Source organism: Pteronotus mesoamericanus, unplaced genomic scaffold, assembly GCF_021234165.1.
Source record: "Pteronotus mesoamericanus isolate MK-2021 breed Mesoamerican mustached bat unplaced genomic scaffold, CSHL_Meso_final contig_657, whole genome shotgun sequence".
Classification (NCBI taxonomy): domain Eukaryota; kingdom Metazoa; phylum Chordata; class Mammalia; order Chiroptera; family Mormoopidae; genus Pteronotus; species Pteronotus mesoamericanus.
Genome location: NW_026555229.1, coordinates 13,647,603 through 13,673,789, shown reverse-complemented (window position 1 = coordinate 13,673,789; position 26,187 = coordinate 13,647,603). Strand labels below are relative to the sequence as shown.

At 44.9% G+C, this 26,187-nt stretch overlaps 1 protein-coding gene across 23 annotated transcripts in view; it reads right to left on the bottom strand.

Moving 5' to 3' along the window:
* The window catches only part of TCF7L2 (transcription factor 7 like 2), a 189,335-nt gene that overhangs the window by 100,338 nt on the left and 62,810 nt on the right, over positions 1-26,187 (bottom strand). For all 23 annotated transcript variants that reach the window (XM_054581530.1, XM_054581525.1, XM_054581527.1 and 20 more), the window contains one exon: positions 16,777-16,878. In XM_054581530.1, coding sequence (XP_054437505.1) covers positions 16,777-16,878 — 102 coding nt within the window. The remainder of the gene's footprint in view (positions 1-16,776; positions 16,879-26,187) is intronic.

The following is a 26,187-nucleotide window of genomic DNA, read 5'->3' as shown; positions in this document are numbered from 1 at the left end:
TTGAGTGCATTAAAATTTATAACTTCATTATTTAAAAACCCATCTAAGCAAAGTTTTAAAACATCACAGACTGAGAGAAAGTTATTTCCAACATATAAGTAAGCCTGCAGCTTATATAAAGAGCTCCCATAAATCAATAAGGAAAACCTATCTGATTCTTTAAAATGAGGAGAGGGCTGAACCAGGAAAACCACTCAGGAGACAAAAAACAAATGACAAGATTGTCAACCTTGGAAGGGAAAAAATAAAAGCAAATTAGATTGGCAAAACTTGAAGTCTGACAAGATAAAGCATTGGGGAGGTTGTGGGGAAGATGGTTAAGTACTGAAGGCGCTCTCAGTAGTTGATCCAATCATTCTCAAGTGCTTAGTGATGTCTTGTGAACCGCAGTCGAAAACCAGCCACTTATGCCCTACCAATGCACGTGCCTGTGCCTACATACACCTACCTGCGGGTGATTATTGTGGCACTAGTTGTAATCTTATAAAACTGCAAGCAACCCAAATAACTATCAATACAGAAATGGGACAACTGTGGTATATCCATACAATGGAATAGTACATAGCAGTTAAAACGAGATTTAAATGTACAACGTGGGTACAATTCAAGGGCAATGCGGCATCAGACAAAGTGCTAGAATATTATGAAATACAAAACCACTTAACTAAAATTTTAAAACCACTAACATTAATTATAATACACTGCAGATCCACATATATGTGTAGAAAAGTATAAAAACCTGGACTAGGGAGACACCAGATTGTAATGGTAGTTCTCTCTGGAGAGAAGATCATGGATTAGGGAAGGGAACACAGGTGTGGTTTTGTTCTTAGAAACACGAGAGAAAAGTTAATGATTATTGTATTTGGTGGCAAGTACCTCAAAGCATTTGTTTTATTATCCTTTGTACCTTCCACTATTTTTTGAGAACTGCCAACACCCATGGAAAAACCCCAATTAAAAAATCCAAATTTGAACAAAAGATAAAGTAGAGTGACTAGCCTTGGTACTAAAATACTCACAAAAGCCTTCTCTGTCCAATTAACTCACCAAAAAGATCTGTATTTTCCCCTCCAGTTTGCAGACACACAACCACATTGTGTGATGGGAGGTATAATTTGAGATGAAGACAGAAGGCTTATCTTGATGACAATCTCTTTTGTTGGTTCCTTCCTTTTGCCAGGAGTTCATACCTGTTCCTCCTAAGAACCCACAAAGCCTCACTTCCTCCACAGGAACTAACAGCATCACAAAGGCACGGCAGGCCTCTGAGAGTTTCCTGGTGTAGCCTGACCGGCACCAGCCCGGGTTTGTGTCTGGGAAGCTGCCCCACCCTGGCTGTGTCCCTGTTCCTGATGGAAGCAGTGTAAACTCCTATAGGTGAGAGTCCCAGTGCTGGAGCCACTTACCATCTGTGTGACCCTGGCCATACCATTCCCCTCTGTTAAGCCTCAGTTTCTTCATCTGTAAAATGGGACAGTAATAATAGCTAACTCATAAGGGTGTGTGAGGAGGATTAAATGGGCAACCATGTAAACAGTAAATTCGTAGAGTAGTAAAGTTACTGGAACTAGCAAGTACTCAGTAAACCCCTAGTATTATCATGATTCCAATTGAGCGCATCGCTCTACTTCTTAATGCACCCGTTTCGTAAATACCACAATGAGAGCCGTAAGTCAAGGGAACTCTGCAGTCCCCTTTCAACACTCCAAGTCCAGTATTCAGTCTGAGAGTAAAAGAAAAATCAGGAATAGGAACGCTAGCGCGAGAACAAGGCTCTGGCCTAAAATCTGTACTCCTGTTGGCATTGAGGCTCCAGGACAGTGTACGCCAGAAAGGTCCCCGAGCTCCCTCCGCCAGCATCTACGTTGACCTCTGGTATCGCACCCCTGGGCCTAACAGGATACCAACAATCCCCACCCTTGGCTGCGTGTCCAGCTGATTCCACGTTGCCAACTGAAAACCTCTAGAGGAAATTCACACAGGCATCCAGACACCGGAACACTTGGCCCAGTCCAAGCCTCCTGGCCTCTGCACGCGGCGGGTGCTGGCGGCCCCTGAACCCCAGCCCACTTCCCCACGCCAGTGGCCCGCCCTCCCTCTCCCTGACAAACACTCCCTCTGCCCACTCACTTACTCCACACAGATGTCCAAACACGCACTAGCTCAGCATACGTCCTCACCGCCGCTCAATGGGTTCTATTTTCCAAATTCTGTTCTAAAACTTAACCATGAGACTGTTGGCATGACACCTGTGCTTGTTGTCTCACATCAGTCCTGGACTCACGGTGCGGAAAATAAATCAGGACAAGAGTCATAAAGTTATGCATCAAAAACAAACTGGATAAACAAGGAGTCCATTAAAAAAAAAAAAAAAAAAGGCCAAACATTCCAAGTTATATGTATAGATACAATTAAAATTATCATCCTGTTTAGACACATTTTTTTTTATCGTGCAATTCTGAACTGTAGAGTAGGAGGAGGGAAACGTGAAGGTCACTCCAAGTCCATTTTTTAGTAATCATCAGGAACGTGACTGTGAATGTGCCCATCACACTTGGTCAAGGTCACGTCCCATAGGACCTGTCCATTGTGGACAGCAAGGATACATCCCACCCGCGGGAAGAACTAAGTGGACTAAATCAAGACGGCTAAGGCACAGCCCAGATCCTGCGCCTGGGTTCACTTTGCTGGACACAGTTTCATTCCTGGTTCTGATGAAAAATGTTCCTCTTTCCTATCACTTCATTTGGAACACGTTTTTAAGTGTGCGCCAGTAAAAATGTGCTTCACCATGACATCTTACTCAGCATTTCACTGGGCTTTGATCGATCCAGTAGGGAGTCTTGATTTCTCACACTTTCCCCTAAAAACTGATTGCCTAAAGCTGAAACGATAGCTGTGATGTCTTAAAATTTACAGCGGACATCTTAACCTAGGCAGGAATCGGGAGAGCCTGTAGGAGGAGCTCTCACACCCCAGGTCACCGCAAGAGGCCTACGGGAAGGACTCTCTGGTTACAACAGAGCTCTATGGTTCTAATAGCTCCTCCCCTTAACTTTCCTCTTCCGCTCTCTACACTACTTCCTCCATCTTTGCGACGTGGCTCGCCAAAGCCGCAGCTTATGGATTGCAATCTTTTTTCCGTGATGGAATACCACCCTGGCTTTTGTCCTATGCTCAACACTTCTGCTGTCCCTTACTCTGTCCTCCTTCACACCTGGCCGATACTAATCCATGAAGGCGGCCATTCTTTCCCTTGAGCCCTAAGGCCCCAGAATCTCGCAACACAACGCTCGAAGCGGGTGCTACCCAGCCTGCAGCAAGCACTACAGTCTGCTCCGAATCCTTGGAACAGCAGTTTTAGCCTTTTGGACTTGCAAGATCTTTCCACGGTTAAGATGTGCATTTAAAGGAAAATGGATAGATACTTCATCAAATAGTAAAGTTGTAATCCAACAGAAATAAACACCTGTGTGCTCACATTGCCACCAACTGTGATAAAGTAGTATTCCTAATATCGTAAATTAATAAGGAGAGGAGATCACTGAGGCTGTAATAGCACCTCCTTATTTATGTGGGTTCTTACCGCATTTTTCAACAAAAATGGCAGGACTGATTTACCACCATTAATTATCTGGTTGTTTCTTAATAGTTCTAAGGAACGGTAAGTAAGAGAGCTTTTGGGCAAAGGTGAGTAAGTTAAGTAACATTAAAGAGAACTCGGAGAAACAAAGTATGAAAACAGGAATTTCATGAAAATACCTAAAATTCATTTTCAAAATTCCCATTGACCACAGAAAGAAACCATGGAAACTGCTCATTTTGACACAAATCTCTCTCTAAAAAAATTTTTGTAGGAGAAAATTGTGCTTGTCTCTCTGTGAAAGCAAGTCTCAGATTAGCACAAATCAACCCATTTGTAAAGGAGGCAACTGTGTCCTGTTCATGTTGGTCCCTATTGACAGAGTAGAAGAATAAGTTCATAGCCCAGCAGTTTTAATTCAGAAGAATGGAAAATTCAGAATGACAACTTTTTGATTAAGTCTTGCAAAACAGTACTTGGTTGAAGTGACAGAAAACCATCTCAAACTAGCTGGTTTCCATCTCAAACTAGCTGGTTTCCTAATGGGATAATCCGGAAATTGGTGATGGCTACACAGAATTAGAGGGCATCGTCCAGAAACTCCTCCCTCACACACCTTCATTTCCTGCAAACGTGCAAGTGTTTGTGTGTCAGAATGGTTGCAAAGAGCCACAGACTTAGACCCTCTCTTCCTGGTGAGGACTCGTAAGTATCTTTGCTTCAAGCACATGCCTGCCCCTTGCTCAATCTCATGTCTGAGGACCAGGAGACTAGGGCAAAGGTAGTTCCTCGTCGTTAGGGGTGAAGTATGCTGTTAGTGGGAAGGGCGTGGCAGCGAGGTGGAGGAATGGTGTAGAGATAAATGTCATCTTCAGAGCTCTATTCCATTTGTAACATTTGGTTTCTTATACTGGAACGTCAGCACGTGGGTGTTATTCTCAGTATCTGAGAACAATGTGGTAATTTAAAAAGAAAGCATAAAAGAGATACCAGTAAGTGCTTTGTGGAAGTGGGATGGGAAGGGGCTTGAGGAAAAATGGAGGAAAGATGCTTGGCTGTATTCAAAAAATGGAAACGGTTTCTACCCGTCAAACTTACTACTTCAATCTTTGACAATGTCTTGCCTTGGGTGTTGCAATTCTGGGTTTCAGACATTCCTTCATTTATGGGCTTTGGCTGAAGGGGGGGTGCTACCGCTTTCCAAAAAAGTGTTTTTTCCTCAGTTTCAACTGAATCATCCCAAAGGTTTACCCAGGGAGCCCTTTTGCCCAGCCCTGCTCCCCTTCTGTTACTGAGACACTTTTATTATATTTTATATTCTACCTCCACCCATCAAGATTGGCTTCTTCCTTGAGTCTGAAAGGCCTGGGGGGAAAACAGTTTGCTTAGAATCACGTGTGTGTCCCTGAGGCAGGCCTCAGGTGGGTGTCCAAAGTCAGGTCTTGATACCGGGGCCCCTGCACCTGACCTGGTCTCTGGGAGTCATGGAAAGGTCCAGTGCTAAGCCTTGTGCTGGGCGCTTTCCTTCCTTCCTTCTTCAGACTTTTTAAAGCCTTGCTAGTTTCTTCACCCCAGCACCTGAACAACATAGACAATGTCCTGGAGAGAGAAACAGGCAGCCTGTGTCCTTGAAGCTGTAAGAACAAGAGGCCTTTGGCCCACTGCACTTGGACACAGGGTGACCCCATCTCATTGAAGCCTATTAAACAGCCTGGGTGATGCATTTAATCACTGCCCGGATCTACCCGCTATGCAGGCTCTGGCTGGAAAACAGATTGCATCACACTGTTCAGAGTTCTTCACGAGCTTCTCATTGCAGACAAGCTATGGCTGGGCAGACCGCGCGCTTTCGGGGAAAGGCGGGGCTCAGATCTGGTACAGCGGGAGGCATCTGGGTCCCACTGGGGGTATGATATCAAGACATCTGCAACATACTACGGCACTAGCAAACGACTGCGGAACTGGGGCTCACTCAGCCCACGTGTGCTCCTGCTGCCTCCCGCTCTCCTACATCCAACACAGCTGACCTTCATGCCCTCCATACAGAGCCCTGGCATCTGCAAGTCCCACCTTTCAGGGAGGTGACAGGGCCAAGTGCTTTGGGCCTCTTTCAAAAGACAAAATCTATCCTGCAGAGTTTCAGCAAAGGGATGTGATACGATCTGTCGAAGGATTTAAAAGGCCACCTCAAGTGTGGGAATAAACTCTAGGGACAAAGGATGGAAGATGGGAAGTTACTAGGCTGAGAGGTGGGGAGACCAGTGTAGACAGTCCTGCAACACCCAAGAGAGAGAAGATGGTAGACCAGACTCCAGAGGTGATAACAGAGGTGGTGAAAAGTGGTCAGATTCCAAACACTTGGAAGGCAGAACTAATATGATACGTGAACAGACAGGCTGATAGACTACATGAGGGGTGGGAGAGAAAAAGAGAAATCGAAGATGAATGCAAGGTTTGGGGCCTACGCCACTGGTAAACGTTGTTCATCTTTACTGCCCTGTTAAACACTGAGAGTAACAGGTTTGCTGGTGGGGAAGAGGTGGCAATAAAGATTCTGAACCGGGCATGTGATGGTAACTTCCCATGTCTATTTGGTATCCAAAAGGAAGCTGAATCAGGCACTCGGGAAAGCATGTGGCTGGAACAAAGACTTGAAAAATTGTCTGAATCTGGCTTTTCGGCCCATAGAATCCTGGGCAACTCAGCTAACTCACTGTATTTTCACATCCTTATATGCAAAAGGGACATAATGAACTTTCCTAGACAGACTCCTCTAGCCTCCCTCCCTCCTTCGATCCCAGGAGACTCCCAAGGGGCAATTCTGAAACCCAGGGGTGTTTCCTCCATCTTAATTTACTAAAAGTGGTAAAAAATCTGACCTGCAAGCCATGAATAAACCCATCACAAGAACACTTCATATGCCCTATCACATCACTGCTGAAATAGACCCATTTCCCTAATAAATAATCAAGTGCTGATTTCCCAATTGGCCACTCTTTAAAAAAAAAATTCAGTCACCCCATCCCAAAATTCCTAATGAACAGTTGGTTTAAATGAAGACTGTAAAGCAACAGACACCATACACGCCTGGCCTTCTGGAGGTTTTGTGTTAACCACGTTCCACATAAACGCTACTGTGGCGATTAGACACGCTCCTCTCTGAGCTGGAATGTATAAGGGTGGATTATCAAGTTACTGGCAAACCTCACGCAATGTCACAACCCGAAATTATGCTTCTCCAAAGCACGCCACCACGGCACGTAGGAAGTACACATATGGGCCAGCTCCTGTGCTCACCACGACAATTCTGAACATTCTAATAAGGTGACAATGAAGACGCACTTGTTCCAGACTAAATCAGCTCCAATCCCTCACCAGAAACTGTGCTCTGCTTAATTACCAAAGCACCACAATAGGTGGGGAAAAAGGCGCACGCAAAGAAAGAAACCAGGGGGCCCCTTGGCTTCAAGAAACTTACAGTCTGGCTGGAGAGACAAGCCCCATACATAGAGTTAATCAGCAATATAAGAAACAACAGCAGGGCAGGATGCATGCCAAATGAACACTTCTGTTTTATTTACTGGAAAAATAAACATAGGCAAAACCATGAGTTGAGCTCTAAGTCGATCCATGTTAATTTAAAACAGGCTCCCACACTTGGTAAACAGAGCAGGTGCTGAAACTGAAACAATTTTCCAAAGTACGTTCCAATCTTGTCCCTGAAGAGGCTCAAAAGAGTTCTGCAGTCCAGCACGCTTTAGAAACTCCTCCGCAGGAAGGTTCCCGTACCCAGAGGAATCGAAATTCTGCCCTAAAGGAACTGACCACATGACCCAGTGCTTCCCTAAACCTACTTTAGGAGGGAGCCCATTTTTCCAGTAACCTACTAGCGCTCGGTGAGACAAGTGTCAGGAAACACTGGCCCAGAGCTGCCAAAGACTTGTCCCCAAGCACAAGACACAGCATTGAGAAATGGCCAAGACCGACGTGAGGCTGCCCGCCCTTCCTCACACTTTCTGTGGCCTGATCTTAAACACAGCAACAAATGGCATCTTTGAAAAATAGGTATGTTTTCCCCCTAAATAGTTCAGAGTCATATTCCTGAACAAGGTCACGTGCATCAAAGAGACAGTATCTGCCACATAAAATGTCATAAATAGAAGGGTTAGTAAAACTGAAGAAACTCTACAAGTATTTGAAGTTATAAAAGTATCCTCCAAGACTTCCAAAATCACCCTAAAATGTGCTGTATTCCCAGGGAAGTACGGCTGTGAGATGTCTAAAAGGAACAGACATAATTCTGCAAAATCACAATAATGTCAGCTAACTTTAAATCCTATTAGTCATTTAAGCAGAAATCATTTTGTTTGCCTGTTTTGAAGGCAAAAGGCCTGGGGGAATTGACTTTGGATGACGGGGTGCTCTGCTCAGGGGCAAGGTGGAGCTGAACTTTTGTGAAACTTCCCAGAGACAGTCTAACTCTCACACACCACTGATAGTTATAAGAACGGAGACCTTTCCCGAAGATCATTTCTAGCTATGGATCAGAACATTTTTATGAATTTTGTCCTCTTGCCTTTCTTCCTAGGAATCTATCCTAAGAAAATGATTAAAGGGGAGAGTGGTACAAAGATCTTCAACACAGGATTATTTAGAATGGGAGAAACAAAAGGAGATACTCTGAGGCCTAACAATAGGGCACTGTGTAAGCAAATTGGGGTATAATATTATGGTCAGTTATGTGGTCAAAAATCCTTAAGGATTTTAATGATGTGGAAGGGCTTATTCACTTCATCAATTTCCATTTTAAATAAATGCAAGGTTGGAAATAGCGCTGCAATGAGTTCAAAGACATTAAAAACAAATATAAATATTAATACACGAGAGGGAAAAGTCTAAAGGAAATATGCCCAATATACCAAATTATTCATAAAGTAATCTCTGAATGGTGAAATTAACGGCTAGTTTCCCAACTGCCTACAATGGACATAGGTTTTACAAATGAGGAAAGCTACATTTAAAAATCAATTTCAGCTCTGGCTGGTGTGGCTCAGTTGGTTGAACATCGTCCCACAAAGCAAAGGTTGCTAGTTCAATTCCCAGTCAGTGGACATTCCTGGGTTGCACGTTTGGTCCCCAGTCAGGGTGTGTACGAGAGGCAACCCATCAGTGTTTCTCTCTCACATTGATGCTTCTCTCCCTCTCTTTCTCCTTCCCTTCACTTCTCTCTAAAAATAAATAAATAAATAAATAAATAACCCCCCCCCCGGGGTCAAAAAATCAATTTCACTTACTTTAGAGGAAGGATTTTTCAATAGAAAATTAGCAATTCCCATCCTGAAACAATCTCGGATTAGTCACTAACAATGGGAACTACACGTGGAGATAACTATGAAGAGAAGACTCGGCAATGAAGGGAGGACATGTCAGCCTTCAAAGTTTCAAGGGGGGTAAACGGAGGCATGAGCAGAATAGGACACAAAACACGATCAAGGGATGACTGTTCCAAAGAGAGGGGTCTCATGACGATAGAAAGGCAGAACTTCCTGAAGAGCCCAAATGATACCGAAAGGAAACAGAAAACATGAGATAAATGCTCCACCCCTCTATTCAAGAACAGTATGGACCGTGGATAACTTTGGAACAGTGACCTAAACAGCAGAAGAGACAGCAGTGGGTGGTGTGGCATGTGATATTAAGGTTGTGAAACTTTTTTATTCTAATCTGAAGGGGGCAGAACCGAGTTTACACAATGCTTCTTGGTAGAGCATTTCTCATCACCATGGCGGTCAGATGCCGCACCGTGAACCACACCTCGGGAACTTCAGAATTCACCACCACGGAGTATTTCCTGGAAGCAGAGAAGGAAGCCGGGGCTTTTAAATCATAGGCTATCACATCTTGGGGTTTACTCCACTCTCTCCCTTCGAAGCTCTCCTGATCCGAACCACTACTTCCCCAAAAAAGGATAACCTAGTTGCCAGCTTCTCAGTATTAGACACTCAGAGCTCTCCTTGTAAAAATAATATTTTTGTGGTGCTCACAGGCTTGCTTTATGTCCTTAGACAAAATATACGCCCTTACCATGGCTCTGTCTGTGAAATGGGAAAGTTCTGACTCAGCCGCTGCTAGGAAGTGCATGCCAAGTATTCTAAAAAGTCCTGGCTGAGTCATAGCTAAGTGGGAAAACCAACAAAAACAAAAAACAAAAAACAAGGGGAAAGTGTGTCTGTAGAGGAGAGAGTGGAGACAGTGCACAGGGAAAAGCTTTTAGGAAATCAGCACAAGTTCACATGCCACATCCCCCAAATTCACCTGCCCCCTTAGAGATTCAATGTGTCCTGAGTCCTCCGCAGGGGCCACACCCGGAAAGCGAAGCTCTGACCCACCTCGCGCCTCCCTCTCCAGCGAAGCTAGCAGGTCTCCGAGCCCTGCCACCCTGTCCAGCTAGCCCTGAGCACACCACACCGTGCCCACTGACTCGCGTCTTTGGGCCCGGCGGGGTTCAGAAGCCGCTGTGCCCTGGGGCCAGACTGCCTTCAGCCTCGGTCCGACTCCCACAGTTGGACAAATACCTAACCGCCCAGTGCTGGCGTCCTCCTTCTAAAGGGCGGATGATAAAGCACCTGTAAAGCACCAAGAACAATGTTTGGCACATAAATGGCAAGTGTTACAGGCTTATTTGCTATTATGGTTATTATCATTCATCATTGATTCCACTTTCTCTCAATGTCTAGAATACTTTTTCCCACGTGGTAAAGAATCACTAAATATTTGTGAGGTCAATGAATGTGAATCAATGATTGAATCAACAGTGAGCACAAGACCAAGAGGATGCTAATTAAAAGTATGTGTCAAAAGAAAAGGAAGAATTCTCTACTCTTCCTTAAATACGTTATAAATAAATAGAAAACTGACATTACTCTTAAGGAGCAAATTAAAAGTTTGGATTCTTCCCACTTCTTACTGCAATACTGCTTTGGGGCTTCATGAAACCTAGTATCATAATCTCTCTAAAAATACAGCTCTTACACTAAACAGACATTTTTCCAAAGCATGTACATGAAATGCACCAATAGGTACATGGAAAGGAGCTCAAACTCACTAATCATCTTGGAAATGCAAATCAAAACAACAATGAATACCTCACACCTGTTAGAATGGCTATTCTAACAAAAGACAAGAGGTAACACGTGTTAGCAAGGATGTGGCAAAAAGAGAACCCTTTGCGAGGCTGGAGGGAACGTAAATTGGTACAGCCACTGTGGAAAACAGTACAGAGGTTCTTCATGACACAGCAAACCTACTTCTGGGTATAAATCCAAAGGAAATGAAAAGAGGATTTTGAAGAGATATCTGTGCTCCCATGTCTACTGCAGCCTTATTCATAACAGCCAAGATATAGAAACAATGTAAGTGTCCAGTTAACAGATAAGCAAGTGAAGAAAATGTGTTTCTGTGTATAAATAAAACAGACTATTATTCAGACATAAGAAAAAAAGAAATCCTGCCATTTGCAACATGGATGCACCTTGAGGGCATCGTGTTAAGTCAGAGAGACCAATACTGTGTGGTATTACTTATATGTAGAATCTGAAAAAGCTAAACTCATAGAAATAGAGAGTAGAATGCTGGTTTCCAGGGGCCGGGAGTTGGGGGAAATTAGGAGATGTTGGTCAAAGGGTACAAACTTCCAGATTAAAAAAATGAGTAAGTTCAGCCCTGGCTGGTGTGGCTCAGTGGACTGAGTGTCGGCCTGTGAACCAAAGGGCCGCCAGTTCGATTCCCAGTCAGGGCATGTGCCTGGGTTGCATGCCGGATCCCAAGGTGGGGGCTTGCAAGAGACAACCACACATTGGTATTTCTCTCCCTCCCTTCCCCGCTGTCAAAAAATAAATAACTAAAAAAAAAATGTTTAATTAGTTAAGTTCTGGAGATCTAATGTATAGCATAGTGATTATAATTAACAGTACTGTATTATATACTTGAAAGTTGGTAAGAAAGTAGATCTTAAAAGTACACGCCACCAAAAAAAAAAAAAAAAAAGATAACTATGTATCAAATCAACCCATTGTATACCTTAAACTAACACAATGTTTTATGTCGATTATCCTAATACATAAAGCTGGGATAAATAAAAATAAAAAGTAAAGACAACGCTTCCACCCCTCCAATGGTCCCCACTCAGTGAATGGCATTCTCCAAACACCTCCCTTTGACTCCCTGTTCCCCCTCAATACCAACAACTGACCCTTCAGCAAGTTCTGTGGAGGTCCCCTCCACATCTGTCCCCTTTCACCATCCTCGCTGCCATCAGCATAACACAAACCCCTCAGGGATGTCCCGCCACGATGAGGATTCAGCACCAAGTCCTCACCGCATCCCCAGGTCACTGTCCCTGGGCCCTCAGGACCTGTGGCCATTCTAGCTGCCTTTATGCTTCTCTCACAGCCAAGTTTTCCCTCCCCTCTAGGGCCTTTGTACATGTTTTTTCCTTCTGCTTGGAATGTTCTGCCACTTTCCACCCCTTCTCTCATACCTTCACCTGGCCAACTCCAATCAAGCTTTCAAATGTCATTTTAAATGCCATTTCCCCGGGGGGCCATCCCAGTTTATAATCCTCACCAACTTCTCTGTGGAAATCCCATCTCCCCGGTCATACCCTCTCGTCCCCGGTACTCTTCATGGCACCTGGAACAATGACTCCCACACAGGTAGGGGCTGCGATGGCCTTGCTGGGCCTCAGCGAGCAACAGCACTTCCTAGCACACAGCAACTGCCAGGAAGCATCTGGCACAAAAGGGCAGAATGCAACCCAAGTCAAATAACCCATCAAACCTCCGAAGGTCCTTAGTAACCAAGAGGATGCTCGTGAAGTCCTGGTTGGTTATTAACTATAAGGAGAGCCCCCCACCCCCCTGAACTCTTCAGAAACAGAAAGCAAAAGGTTTGCCATGCCCTCTGAGCTTACTTGAAAATGCTCAGTGCACACAGCAGAGACCGTCTGAAGTTCTAACCATCATGCTGTATTTCATAAGAGTTTTCCACTCGCTTTCAGCATTTAAGCAATAACAACAACAACAAAAAAGTCCACCACGTAGTCTGGAGGGCTTTGCTCCTCGGGATTCAGAGGGCTTTCTTATCCCACACCTCGGTGCTCATTACACAACAAAACCCAGGAGACCAAGAACCACTTAGAAATGTACCCTAAGGTAGAATTCTACATCCACTTCAAAAGGAAACCCCCAAGATAAAATGGTAGGAACTTTTGAAGCCTTTTGCTGTTTTGTAAGATACATACTGTACCAAAATACCACCATTTTTTGGTACAGAATCTTTTTTCGCTGGGTACAAAGAAAGTTAAATGAAAGTCTTTGTATAGCACAGACCCCAGGGGTGGCGTCCGGGGCGGGGGGCCTGAGCCCCACCGCTCCCCACGCCAGAGGCAGCTCAGCCGAGACTCGGGCCCGGCCACTCAGCACACCCAGCTGCTCGGCCCTCATTGTGGAAGTGGGGGGAGGAAGACAAAACATTTAAAATAGAAATTTAAAAACACCACAGGGAAAGAAATATGAGCTACTTATGAGAATTAGAAAATGGGACTGTGGAGGCTGGGGAGGGGAGGGAAAATCTGGGCTGTGGCTAGTGCCTCTGAGCCTTCAGGAAGTGGATGAATGGCGGGGGGGGGAATAAGGGGAAAAGGGAAGGTGGAGGGTAGAGCTGAGGGAGGGCGAAATGGATTTGTTGTGTAAATTCCTATTTTTTGGCTAGCCCCCCAAAAATCAAGACAGCATCCGTGAGGGATAAAATTCCTCTTTCTTTAAAACACAGTTTAGGAGCCGCTGGATTATAATAAAGAAGATGTTGTATCTAATAAAGAAGATGTTGTATCCATTACAGGAACTAACGCTGGTGGGGCTTGCTTCTTAACGTAAATCCTATTTGATCAATTGAACTCCACTTGCTAAGGACATTTATTCTACACATCAATTTTTTTATAATGTGGTAACCCACATACCACATGAAAAAAATCCAATCAGATTAAAATACTCAGACAAATGCTTTTAATTCCCAGGTGAGAATTCTGCCCCAAATATGGACCACGAAAAAGTTATTTTCTTAGCAAACTGTGATAGTAGTCTCCAATGATTACTAACAAAAACGGAACACTTCTCTATTTTCAAAAGAAAACATTAGAAATCATTATGAAACAGCTTGGCCCAGAAATCACAATAAATCCAAATTTCGCAGAAATTAGGAAGCAATCCTTAGACAATTATTTTGAAACATGTCTGATGAAACACTGTGATGTGACAACGTTTTATTTAAAAGAATGAAAAATAAAATGGGAGGAAAAGCCCAGTGCCTGGAGAAAGGTTAGACATTCATCAGTAAATGTGAACGTGAACCAGATTCTTCTGGTGGATGTTGAGCCAAATGATCCATCAGCCACAATGCAGGCTGCCCCTTCTATAAATGCAGGCACCCTGTACCTGCCCACCCAGCCAGTCTGGGTTGGCGCATCACTTTTATGTCCAGTGAAAACGCAATCATAAATGGAGCCCCAAGGTGAAGGACTCCTCAATCCCAAAAACTGTATGTGGTCAACAATCTCCGACCTTTTCTTTCCACCCTAGTTTCCCACCTCCCTCTACTGATACCCCCACACCCCGCCCCCAGCACCCAACATCCCTCTCCTTGCCCCTTAGCGTCAGGCGAAGATTGCAGAAATGCACAATCACAAGGCTGACTCATATAACCAAAGACACCAGTCAGCTGCCACAAGCATTAAGTATTTCACAAATTTGGTTTCCTTTGGTCCAACTTATGGCTTTTCCCCTCTCCCCAGCTCCCAGGGCCCGCCCCTCCACCGCCAGCCCATAACCTCACTGCAGTGGCCCTCCCCCGGGTCCCCAGAACACAGCAGAAGCACAGCCGATCACGTTACAGTTGCCAGCTGTGGCTCCTCCAGACAAGGGTCTCCATCTAAAGGGGTGGTGCTCTCCACAGTGGTTGCTATGGTAAACATGCCTTCAAATAAACAGCAGAGGGAAAAGGAAAAAAAACGAAAAACCTAAGTCCCCTCATTGTCTGATTCACCAAAATCCACAGTGGCTCTGAAAAAATGTTTCAACAACTGTTCAGACTGTTAATTCTACAAATGAAAATAAGGCTCTTAAAGCCTAAGTCCTGGCATCTGTTCTTATGGGATTTGGGGCAGGGGAGGGGGTTAGAGAGGAGGGCGATCACCCCCCTCTCTCCCAAAGGACAAGCCCCGCTCTTGCTCACCAGCACAGGCAGTGGGACCCCGTGCCCTACCTATAAGCTGCTGTGACCACTTTGGGCCACTTCTAAGAATTGCATCTTCTCTCCACCTTCAAAGAGAGAAGAGGCCTCCCAGAGATTTTAAAGATAACATCCTTTCTCTGTACATTAAAAAAAAAAAAGGGGGGGGGGGCGCCGCAGGTCCTGCCAAGCATTTCCAAAAGCAGAAAAATGTCCAATGCTAAACACACATGTAAACACACATGTGGGAAATTCAGGGAGGCAGGAAATGGGAAAGGGTGGGCCTTCCTCACTTTACCTTCGAGGACCCTGTAACAATCACACTTTTTCAAAATCTTGGGGTTTTGTTAAAATACTGCCTGGCATGGCACTCACTTTACCAGGAGAAAGCTGCATCGGAACCCCGCGCCACCAATGTGTTTATGCCTATGACACTGTCCCTGACGATGACACAGACCCAGCCATGGAAAGTTACTTGCTCTCCCTTTGGAGAGAACATTCCACAAGGGCCCGGAAAGAGAGCCGAGAACTGGGTCCAGTCCTCGCTCCGGCCACTAGCGCAGCGTGTGACATTGGGCAATTCACTGAAGGCATCTCTGGGCCGGTTTCCTTTTCTGAGAGCAGGTTGGGCCTAACTGACCTAAGGTCACTTCCAGCCCTGAAACCTTGGCAGAGAAGAGTGTATGTAATGACGATCACCCATTTTATTGTGGGGTTAGAGGAAGGAGGAAGTTTCTGGAAAATATCAACCTCCTTTCTATGTGCCTTATTCATGACAAAAATTCGTAAGACATTTTCACAAACAACGGCCCACAATGTGGCTTCATGGAAATAAATTATTTTGTGCTATATAGACACACACATAGACATATATATTTAATATTCCTCTAACAGGGGCATACTACATTAAATAAAATATATGCAATTAGAGCAAGCTACAAAATAAGGAGGCGGTTAGCCTGAATTTTGACACAATGCATTCTTGAGATTTTTTCCACTTAAGAAAATTATTTTGCCATTTTTAGAAATCACAAATAACATAGAGAGGCAAAATATATTAATGGGTAACATGTTGTGGCACTTAAATAAAAAATACATGAATTGTTAGTAAAAGTCCAGCTAATGATATAAATATATAGAAGAGAATATTCTAATAAGGCTGAGCTATCTTCTCGAGAGGTTAATTTATGAATTCTACTTACAGGGCTTACAAAATCCTTAAGAAGTACATTAAAAATATATGTAGACACATGTGGTATGTTGTAGTCTCTTAGTACTACAAACAAATGGTTCCTTATTAAACCCCCACTCTCTCAAAGCCATGGATGTACAAATTAAATTTAATTTAAGCCTAAATTCATTTCTTGGCTCAATCAATCAGCCCAGAAGAAATTCCTCTGGTGTTAGGATTGAATGTTCCTTTCCAACAATTAAGATAAACTTGGGGCGGGGAGGGGGTGGGGGGGAGGCGGCATGCTGGAAAGTTCCAAATCCAGGGCTTCCCTCAAGTTTTCTAATTCGCTCTACCATTCACCTTCCTTAAATGACTTTTTTAGGAGAGATTCTGGGTATTGTAGTTTTTAAAATAATTGCTTTGAAACCACTTCCAGTCTTCCCCACACCATGGTGACTGGACTTATTAACTGGAGCCCACAAAGCTCAATTCCAATCCAATAGGAGAGAAGACAGGTGGGAAATTTTCCAGGTAGGTAATAATCGCTAAGCTCCAATAGAAGAAAACAGGTACCTTCTAAATATAAACGATATCTAAGAATATGCCAAAAAAAATTATTTCTAAAGAAAGAAAGACTGATAAACAAAGCCTGTTATCAGCCAAAGACCATTTTCTTCAACTCCCCTCCCTCCCCAGTAAAGGAAGTGATTGCCTTTGTAAGGTCACTTACTACAATGTGTGCCGGCGAGGGAGAGCGGGCATCCTTGAGGGCTTGTCTGCTTTGGAGGGTCCCCGCCTGGACATCAAGCAGCGGCCATTTCATCTGCAGATACTGGAGAGCAAACAAAGCGAACATGGAAAATGAATTCAGCAAAGAACTGCAAAACAGCTCCATGGATCAGAAACTGAAAAGCTTAAAAGCATGCAAGTAACAATGTCAACCACCGAAAAACCATGCAACACCAACAGTGCTTCCTTAGAGTTCATGTTCCATAGGAACGTGTATACAACTATAGTTTTGTCTTTGCATTCAGACCACAGGTGGCTTCGGATAAAATTATCTCATGACTATTACCTCATTCAGAAGGAGCAGTGGGGAGAGGGAGACAGAAGAAGGGAAGAGAGCAAATGGAGTCTCAAGCCAGTGTCCTAGGAGACCATCAATTCTGAATCAGCTCTTTCAAGGAAACTTCATTTCTAAAGAAAATTGAGTATCTGTGCACAACTGTCCTCTACTGGAAGTTACTCAAGTCAGATGAGAATGGAAATCCTCATCCAAGCCAAAAGCTTATAAGTATATCTTCAAGATTCACCGACAGGGCACAAAGCAATTTTTAGCCTCATCTCAAAAGGCCGGAGAAAATTCTTAAATACATACAGGTTTACTAAGGAGAGAAAAATAAAGATGTAAGTCACTTATATCTATCCCTACCCTTCTCTGAGGTAGAAAATGAAGACATGACACAAGGGAAGGGAGCAGCTCCTGCCGAAATGGACGCGGTCAGTTTCTGGGAGGACTTAAACAGTCAACTGATCCAACTCCCCATTGCGCAGGTAAGGGAAACTGAGGTAAGGTGGGTTTCTCCAGTCACCGAGATTTTTAGCACATGTATAAGCAACACCTAGTGATTTGACTTGTGTTAGTGACATTACAGCAGTTTCACTTGGGAAAATTTCAGACAACCAAACGAAACCCAGACACTGCTAAGACTTTAATAAGGGCATAAACACTGGTCTTTGTATGTCCAAAGGCCAGTTGATTAATGCATGAATTAATGCTGGGAGGGCATATAAGGAGCCATCTTGATCTCTTCAGAGACCCATAGGGGAAAAAAAAAAGAGGGAGGGAGGAAGAAAAGGAAGGAAGGGGCCAGTTTTAATATTAATTGTACAGTAATTGTCACTCCATGAACACCAGTTAGAGCTCGTTTTGTGCACAATGGAGAGACAACAATGCTGCCCTCAGGGCGCTTACAAGCGCCCAGGGGAGCCAAGGCCTACACAAGCCAACGGAGAGCGGGGGAAGCTGCGGCCGAGACTCAGGCAGTCGTGCCCGGGGAATGCCAAGAAGAAGGTGGCATTTCTGAGAAAGACACCAAGGAAGGCCTCACAGAGTCCTGTTAAGTCAGAAAGATTTCAACAGAAAGGATAGCAAAGGGCAGCCCGGAGAGGAGGAAGGATTTGCTCAAATCCCATGCGACAGAAAAAGACCAAAGCCACCCACGAGCTTTTCCATGGGTTTCTCAAAGATACAACCATCCGGCCAATTAAAACACAATTCAGTTCCACATGATGCGGGGAGACCCTAACTCAACGTACGCAGTCATCTTCCCAACCTCAAGTTCTACAAGGTCGGAGCAACTTCGCCTTCAGAGGTTTTACCTGGAAGCATCCTGTGCTGAGGAAACCTGGTTGCCAGTCCTGATAAGTTGCCATCTGGCATTGAATGCCTTTGCTTCCACGGACCTCCAGTTTTTCAGCTATAAACTGAGGGGCTTGTCCTGTCTGTGATGGGGGTGGGTGAGACACTGTCCCAAGCACTGACCGACTTCAAGGAGTCTGGGCCTCCAGAGAAGAAATATCACCAGGCACCCCCACCCCAGCCCAGTCAGTCACCCTTATAGTCAAACTATTTCCAATACCTTGTTTGGGAGAAGAATCATCCCAAGTTGAGAAACACTAAAATAAATGTTTCCTGGTCTCCCTCAGCCCTAAGACCCAAGCCAGAGGGCTCCAGGACTCTGTTCTGCCTTGTCTCATCCTGACTTCTGCCCATTCTCCCTGCCACATAAATATATGGGCCTCATTGGTCAAAAACCACTCAACAGAGTCATTTCCTTGAGGCCAACCAAAATGGACACCTGCCAACACTCACCCTTCCATCTCATAAAAACCTGTGAAGAAAAATGCCAAGCAGGTTCTACCACACACCTACATGTCATGCTACCTTCAGTGGGGACAGTTAGATTAACGGACAACTTTTCATCTTTGGCCATCTGCAAAAACGGATTTGATTGCATTCCAAGTCCCAGCTCCCCTGAATTAGGAAATTTAGGCTTTATTTAACATGACAGACCTGCCCTGAGGACCCCACCCAAGCATTATCATACCCATAATGCAATATTAATGCAGAGACTTATAATTCTTACTTTACATAAAAGCTTCATTGTGTGCCATATCCAATCTCCGCGGGCTACCTGCACCACATATTTTTATGAGCCTACATTTCAGCGCTCCGAGCCTACAATACACATAATTTTCAATTATGTTAGGGCAGCCCAGGATCACTGCCTATATAACATTACTGGTTGGAGGAAATGAGTCTCGGCCCCACTGCCCAGAGAGAGCTAACCAAATCCAGATGGCAGAGGAAGACAGCCCCAGTCCCAATGACTTGCAGAGACTCCACGGTGACAGCCCCAACCCCTAGGTCCCAATGCAACTCGATCCCATAGAACGGCTGGGTCCCCACAAACCCACGCCCGCCCCTTGGATCTTAACTGGCATTTAGGCCGACAAGGTTCCTTCTGGGGAAGTGAGTGTTATGTCAGGATTTTTTAAAGGAAGTTATTAACCTCCTCCAAAAGTGATGGATTTCCCAGGTCTCTTCATCTTCTACAATTGGTCCTTATTAATAGAGAAAATAAATAAATAAAAGGAAGAAAAAGGAAATTAGGTACTATTAGAGCCTAGAGGAAAATCTTTTCCTTCCTAGACACATTAAGCAGCAGGAAATTCTCTTTATTCTGTTGGGTCCTGATGGGAGACCTGGAGAAAGAAGCGTCTCCGGCTGGAAAGCCACGCGGCACTTTCCCGATAGCTCCACTTCAGCTTTATATCCTTTCTGGGGAAGGAAAAAAAAGTTCCCACCATCCCGCTATGAAAACAACACTAGGCTCAAGCTCTCTTCCTTTTAGGCCGCTCAACATGGAAATTATGAATTGCCTACAAAAACATTAAACTTTTCAACAAACTGCAATCAAATGGGGCTGTGGGAATTCCTGCATTGAAAACTGTTGAAATGGAGTCCGCTCGACTTTCATTTTGCAGGGGGAGGGGGAAAAAAAGGCCATCTCAACTTCAGCGTTTCATCCTTTGTTTAATAATAACGTTCTGCTCATGGCCCATTAGGGTTTTTCCCAAAATCATATTTTATGATATGTCTCAAGGAGCTTAACTTAAGCTTTTGGACCCGTGGACAAAGTCTTGAAATATATACAATACCACTGGCCTGAAAGGAATCGAGGCTATTTAAAAGCCTGTTAAATTGTCAGCAAAAAGAGAAAGGTACACATCTCAAATTTCTCCTTCTCCAGTTGCCCCAATAAAAGAGGCATAGGAACAGCAAATGGGAATGGATCTCCCAAATCAGAAAGCCCCTCTGCAACCAGGTTCAAGTGGGCCCGACGGCACCTGCACCCATGAAGACACCCTCAGCCGCCTGAATCCAGACTGGGTAGGTAGCAAGGATGGCAAGGAGGGGCTGGTCAGAGAACCTGACACCTGAGGGCTGCTGAGGTCCCGGTACAAGCTTATTTTCTAAATAAGCAGGACAGTTCCGAGGACAACGATGATGATAATGACCAAGACTGCCAGGAAACTCCACGACCTTGATAAAACTCCAAAGAGGCTTCCTGGCACTCCCTTATTTGCTCCGCCCCACAGGTGGACGGCAAGTGGAGTCTGCCCCTCTATTTGTTCAGGGCAGGGTTGGCAAACTTTTCCTGCCAAGGGCCACGAACTCAAAGTCTCAGGCTTGGCCACCCGTACACTCTCTCCCAACAACTCGGCTCAGCCACGGGCAATACGTGTATGTGTAGTTGCATTATGCCATGGCTCTGTTCCCATAAAACTTTATTTACCAACACTGAAATTTGAATTTCATGTTATTTTATTGTGTCAGGAAATATTCTTCTTCTCTTGATTTCTAACCATTTAAAAATAATTAAATAATGATTCTTAGCTCACAAGCCATACAAAAGCAGGTGGCCAGCCAGCTTTGGCCCATGGGCCCTAGGTTGCTCTCCCTGGCTTAGGGAATGAATGTGTCAAGACGTGAAGACCATGTCAGGCAGGACATATATCTTCAGGGGGCCTTATATCCAGACAGCCAAGCACCATCACATAGAAAACCATGTTCAGTGGCCCAAAAGCAACATTTTGGGTTGAATCATCACTGGCAGCCTCAAGTTTTGGGGGGAAAAGTTTGGAAAAGAATCTGAGTTCCTCTGGCCATCACTCCCAGTCACAGGGTCTAACCGCTAGACCACAATCTCACCGAAATAACTACCCCTCCTTTCTAAAATGGAAGTTTGAAAATCCCTTAGCAATTCTGACTGGAAAGGGCTCATGTGTTTAAAAGTTCTCACCCACTTCCCAGGAGACACTGCAACGTGTCACGTGTCATCAAACCACCACACATCAGTGCCAGGCAGAAATTCCTCTGGCCACGGTGATGTGTCCCGTGTGCTCCGGGATCAGCTTTCTAGGTTTGGAAGCTCCTCTCTCCGGGGCTTCCCAATGTGGACAGCTTTCCCATATCACAAACCTGGAAGGAAACCCAGATGTGCCAACTCTGTCTGCCACCAACAGATGGCATTTGCCACGGGCTCAGGCAGAATGCAGAGTTGGGCGGAGGGGGCACAGTAGGACCTCAACAGACTGTTCAGTGGAGAGGAAACCAGTTTCTTCTGGAAAACTGCGCCCTATAGAAAACCTATCACCCAGAAAAGGTCAGACTGTATCGTTTTTGAAGGCTTTGCTCCCTTTCCCAGCCTCGTAGTTAGGCATCCTTTACCGAAGTACAAAAATCCAAGCTATTTCTCAACGGGGGTGCTTTTTCCTAGAAAACCTCACCTTACAAGAGTTCAAATTAATTGGAAACCATCCTCATGATAGATTTTTCGACAGCTCAGTCTTCCTAACTCACCAGTGCTAGAAAGTTGTACATGTGTTTCTTATAAACTGGAAAGTCACTACTCGGCCTCAACACCCCGAACTGAGAGTACCGCTGGCCGTGGCCTATCACGTCCCAAGTCGTCAATCCTTCCTCCCCTGCAAGGTGACTTGCTCCCACCCTCCCATGCAGCCTCACCGAGGCCCACGCCAACTCTACTTAAAATGCACAACCATGATTATAATGTTCACATCACTGCGTTTCACAAAAGGTCACCAGAAGCCACTCATCCGAAGAGGAAAATAGGGAAACTTAGGGAGCCAATAGGAAGCACAACTATCGATGCCAAGAGCACATACACATTTCTCCAGGAGCTCATACTGTGAGGGGCATCCGCACACAGGCCTCTGAAAGAGCAGGCTTGGCCTTTCTCTTTCTGAACCTACTTCATTTCTCAGAAACAGAAGATGGAAAATTCAGCTCTTCTATAAATAAGTCATTTTGCCCTGGGTCAGGAAATTGCAATTTATCCCAATGGTTAAAATAGAAGAAGCTGTGATGAATTTAATACTCTGTCCTACCCTCCGAATAACCCACATACCAACAGGTTTCCAAAATTTAGCATTGATCATATATTCCTAACAGTAAAATGACGTGAAACTACTTGAGAAGCCTTCAGAATCCTGCAGGATCCTTAGGGCTACCATGACAAAACTGTTTGACCAATTTCCCTGCAGATGCAGAAGGTATAGGAGATTAGGCTGCTCTGTCCTAGGCTAAAACATGCTCCAGGAATTTCTTTTGAAAAATCCACAGAGAGCCTAAGGTAGAGACCCTATTTAAAGAGGCTTTATATGCCTATAAAGCATGACTGTACAGAGAAAGAAAACTCAGAAACGGATGATTTCTGCTGGTTGGGAGTATTTACTGCAGTTACCAAGGAAAAGAAAACCAAAGGCCTCAGAAGGATAGGTACACTCTGAACTTGGAGAAGGAAGAAAGCCACAGGAAAAATTCAGTAAGATGTTAGGATTTGACTTTTTCTTTTCTTTTTCTTTCTTTAATGAAACCAAACATAATAGGAACTTGGAAACGTTTCCCTTAAAGTCACTAACTCTCCCATTTTTCAACATAAAAGGAATATGGGGGTGGGGTGGGGCAGGATATCAAGGCACCTGTGTGAAAACAACAATTTAATGGTTTCATCCTGTCTCTCTGGGTTGGTCATTATGCAATTTTTAAACAAAATCCTTACAGTTAACCCATTCCATCCTACCATAACTATCTCAAGGGTCCTGAGAGTATCAGTTCACATTTAAAGAGTAATTTTAAGAGTTCATAACCACATTCATGATAATCCTATGAAGTAAAATGGGTAGAAAGTTACAACTCACATTTTACCAAGGCGGAATCTAAGGCCCGCAGAAAATGCCCAGCTTGCCTGAGGTCACTGGGTCAGCTGACAGCCAAGCACACAGGGCTCCAGACCACCGTGTGTTTTCTGCTTCACCCTGGCTTACCTGGGAACTTCCTCTCCCTTCACTGGTTTTCTTATCAACTTCAGGGCATCCTTGCCTGAACCCCAGCCAGGGATCAGTGTCTCAAAGGGCATGGCTAAGGGCACATCTCACGGTGTCCCCGAAGGAAGAAATAACCCTCCTCCAGCATCTAGCATCGTCACTCTTTTCCCCTGGAAGCTAGGCAAACTATTGTTTTTCTCCAAGGCTACCAGAAAATTGTTTCTACCAGAGCTACAAAGCAAAACAAGCAAATAACAAACAAACAAAAAATTCAATAAGCAGAACGTGGGATCCGCCGTTTTCTTTTCCTGGCCAACTATTCAATACTCCCGTCCCCGAGATATCTGTGCATTTGCCAGGCCAGTGGTTTGCAGGGAGGCGGCTGCACAGCAGCCCCGGGGCAGCGCAAGCTGGACAGGCTTTACCAGGCCGTTCCCCTCACACCCAGGTGAGCCCCTCGGGCTGGGACCGAAGCCTTCCTCCCACCCTCCCCAGAACACCCCTCTTCAAATTTTGCCTGTGCACCTGGGAGTAGCAAGGGGGAGAAGGGGCTGGAAATCTACTTTCCAGGCCCAGCTCTGCCATACCTGGGCAACCTCTTCCTCACTCTGAGTCTAGGTCTGCAGTAAAAAATTGGGGAACATCACCTCAAAAGCCCCTTTCAAGTCTAACACATGAATTCCCATAGCATTTACCAAGCATGTGCTCTGTGTCCAGTGTGGACTCGACATTCTGAGGCCTAGAAAAATCATCTATGACTCAAGTCGATGGCACAACATGCTAATGTCTGGGACAGGGACTAACAGAAGGAAGGTTTAATTCATAAGGGGGACATGATCCCCAGTTCCCAAACCTCGCTGGTCTATTTACAGACTTTTCTCCCGACACTTGGACCTGCTAAATCAGGCTGTTTGGAAGTGGGCCTGGGTGTCTGCATTTCCACCCCAATTTGTCAGGTGACTCACATGATGAATCAGCTATTAGCATAAACGATCAGTGTTGGGGCAGTGCCACTATAAAGCATGTTGTACATCTGCAGATTCCATATAACTTTCTTAAAGGCCCTTTAAACCTCTATATTGACTGTTGGTACATCCTTTTTAGGTGGTCAAAGCAGACAATCTCCAAAGGCCTTATAAAAAAAAAGTGAGGCAGAGAGAAATGAAGTGGCTTAGTCATGCATTACTAAGGATTCTGAACCAGAATGCAGACCTTTGGCATTTTCAGGCCAGGCCCCTTCAAGGCTCCCCCCAAAAGACTGGGATGAATGGGTAACGGGTACCCTCAAAATAAATGGCACAGCTCCCAACATACACAAGGAGCTGGCAGGAAATCAGCCTCAGAGACAGATCACACGCACTGTATCATAAGAAAAAGCAGCCCAGGACCCGCCGTTGCCACGTCTTCAGGCAGCCTCCAGGCTGAGCCCGCCACACAGGGCTGTTGGAGTCCAAGCAAACGCCAGCCCCGCAATTGGCACCCAAGTCCCTGAGCTACAGGTCAGGAGACAGGAAGCCCCTGGAAGAACTTCTGAGGAGGAGCCCTTGACCTCTTGTCTGCTCGCGCCATCCTCCGCCTCCAGACAAGGCAGTGTGAGCCCATTCCCCTGGGCCCCCGGGCGGAGCCTGATAAATGATGAGTCTTTGCCTGCCGTTGTAGGAACCTCACAGTAAGGGACAGACCAGGGGCAGCCTGCCTTGTGGTCGCCGCATTGGTGATCACTGCTTCTGACAAAAAGGCCAAGTACAGCCCAGTTCATTGGGATGTTTTAGTTACCCCCTGCTTCTCTACATGCCTGCTGAAGGACACACCGCAACTTGCAGGCCAGCAAAATAAGCTGGAAGGTACAGAGCAGCTCAGGAACTGAAGGCGGACATTTCTGGGAGCCCAAGGGACATGAAGTGCACTGGGATCATTGAAATTAAGAACTGACAATAACCGGTAACGGCAGGGGGGAGGGGGGTGGCTGTGATAAACAGGGAAAAGAAGGGGAAGGGTCATCAAGGAACATGTACAAAGGACCCATGGACAAAGCCAAAAGAGGGTAGGATTGAGGGTGGGAGGTGGGGGGTGGATAGGGGGCGGGGGAGGGTGGTGGGACCAAAGTGGAGACAACTGTGCTTGAACAACGATTTAAAAAATGAAAAATAGAAAAAAATAATTAAATAAAGAAAAAGAGTGTCCCAAGTCGCAGCTGATGAATGCATAAATAAAATATGGTATGTCCACACAATAGAATATTATGTGGCAATAAAAATCGTTATGCTATCTTAAAGAGAGGGCAGACAAAAAAGGTCACATACTGTATGATTCATTCTGTATAAAACACCCATAATAGGTAAATCCATAAAAACAGATAATAAATTAGTAACCGTCAGGCACTGGGGGAAGAGGGGATGGGGAGTGACTGCTACTGGGTACAGAGTTTCTTTGGGGATGATGAAATGTTCTGGAAATAGTGTGAGGTGTGCACAACATTGTAAGTCTATAAAACGCACTGAATTGTACTTTAAATGGATGAGGGAGGACACACAGTCACAGATACAAACTCCACCCATGAAGCCACGATGTGTAAAGAACAAGATGAAAAACAAGTGAACCTATTCTTTTAAAAATAATAACAACAGATCATACCCTCCAAAGCTTCTTGGGAAACAAGCAATTTCCAAATGTGATTAGGGTTGGCATTGGGTATTAGAGAGGGACCTTTTCAAGTACGGGTGAA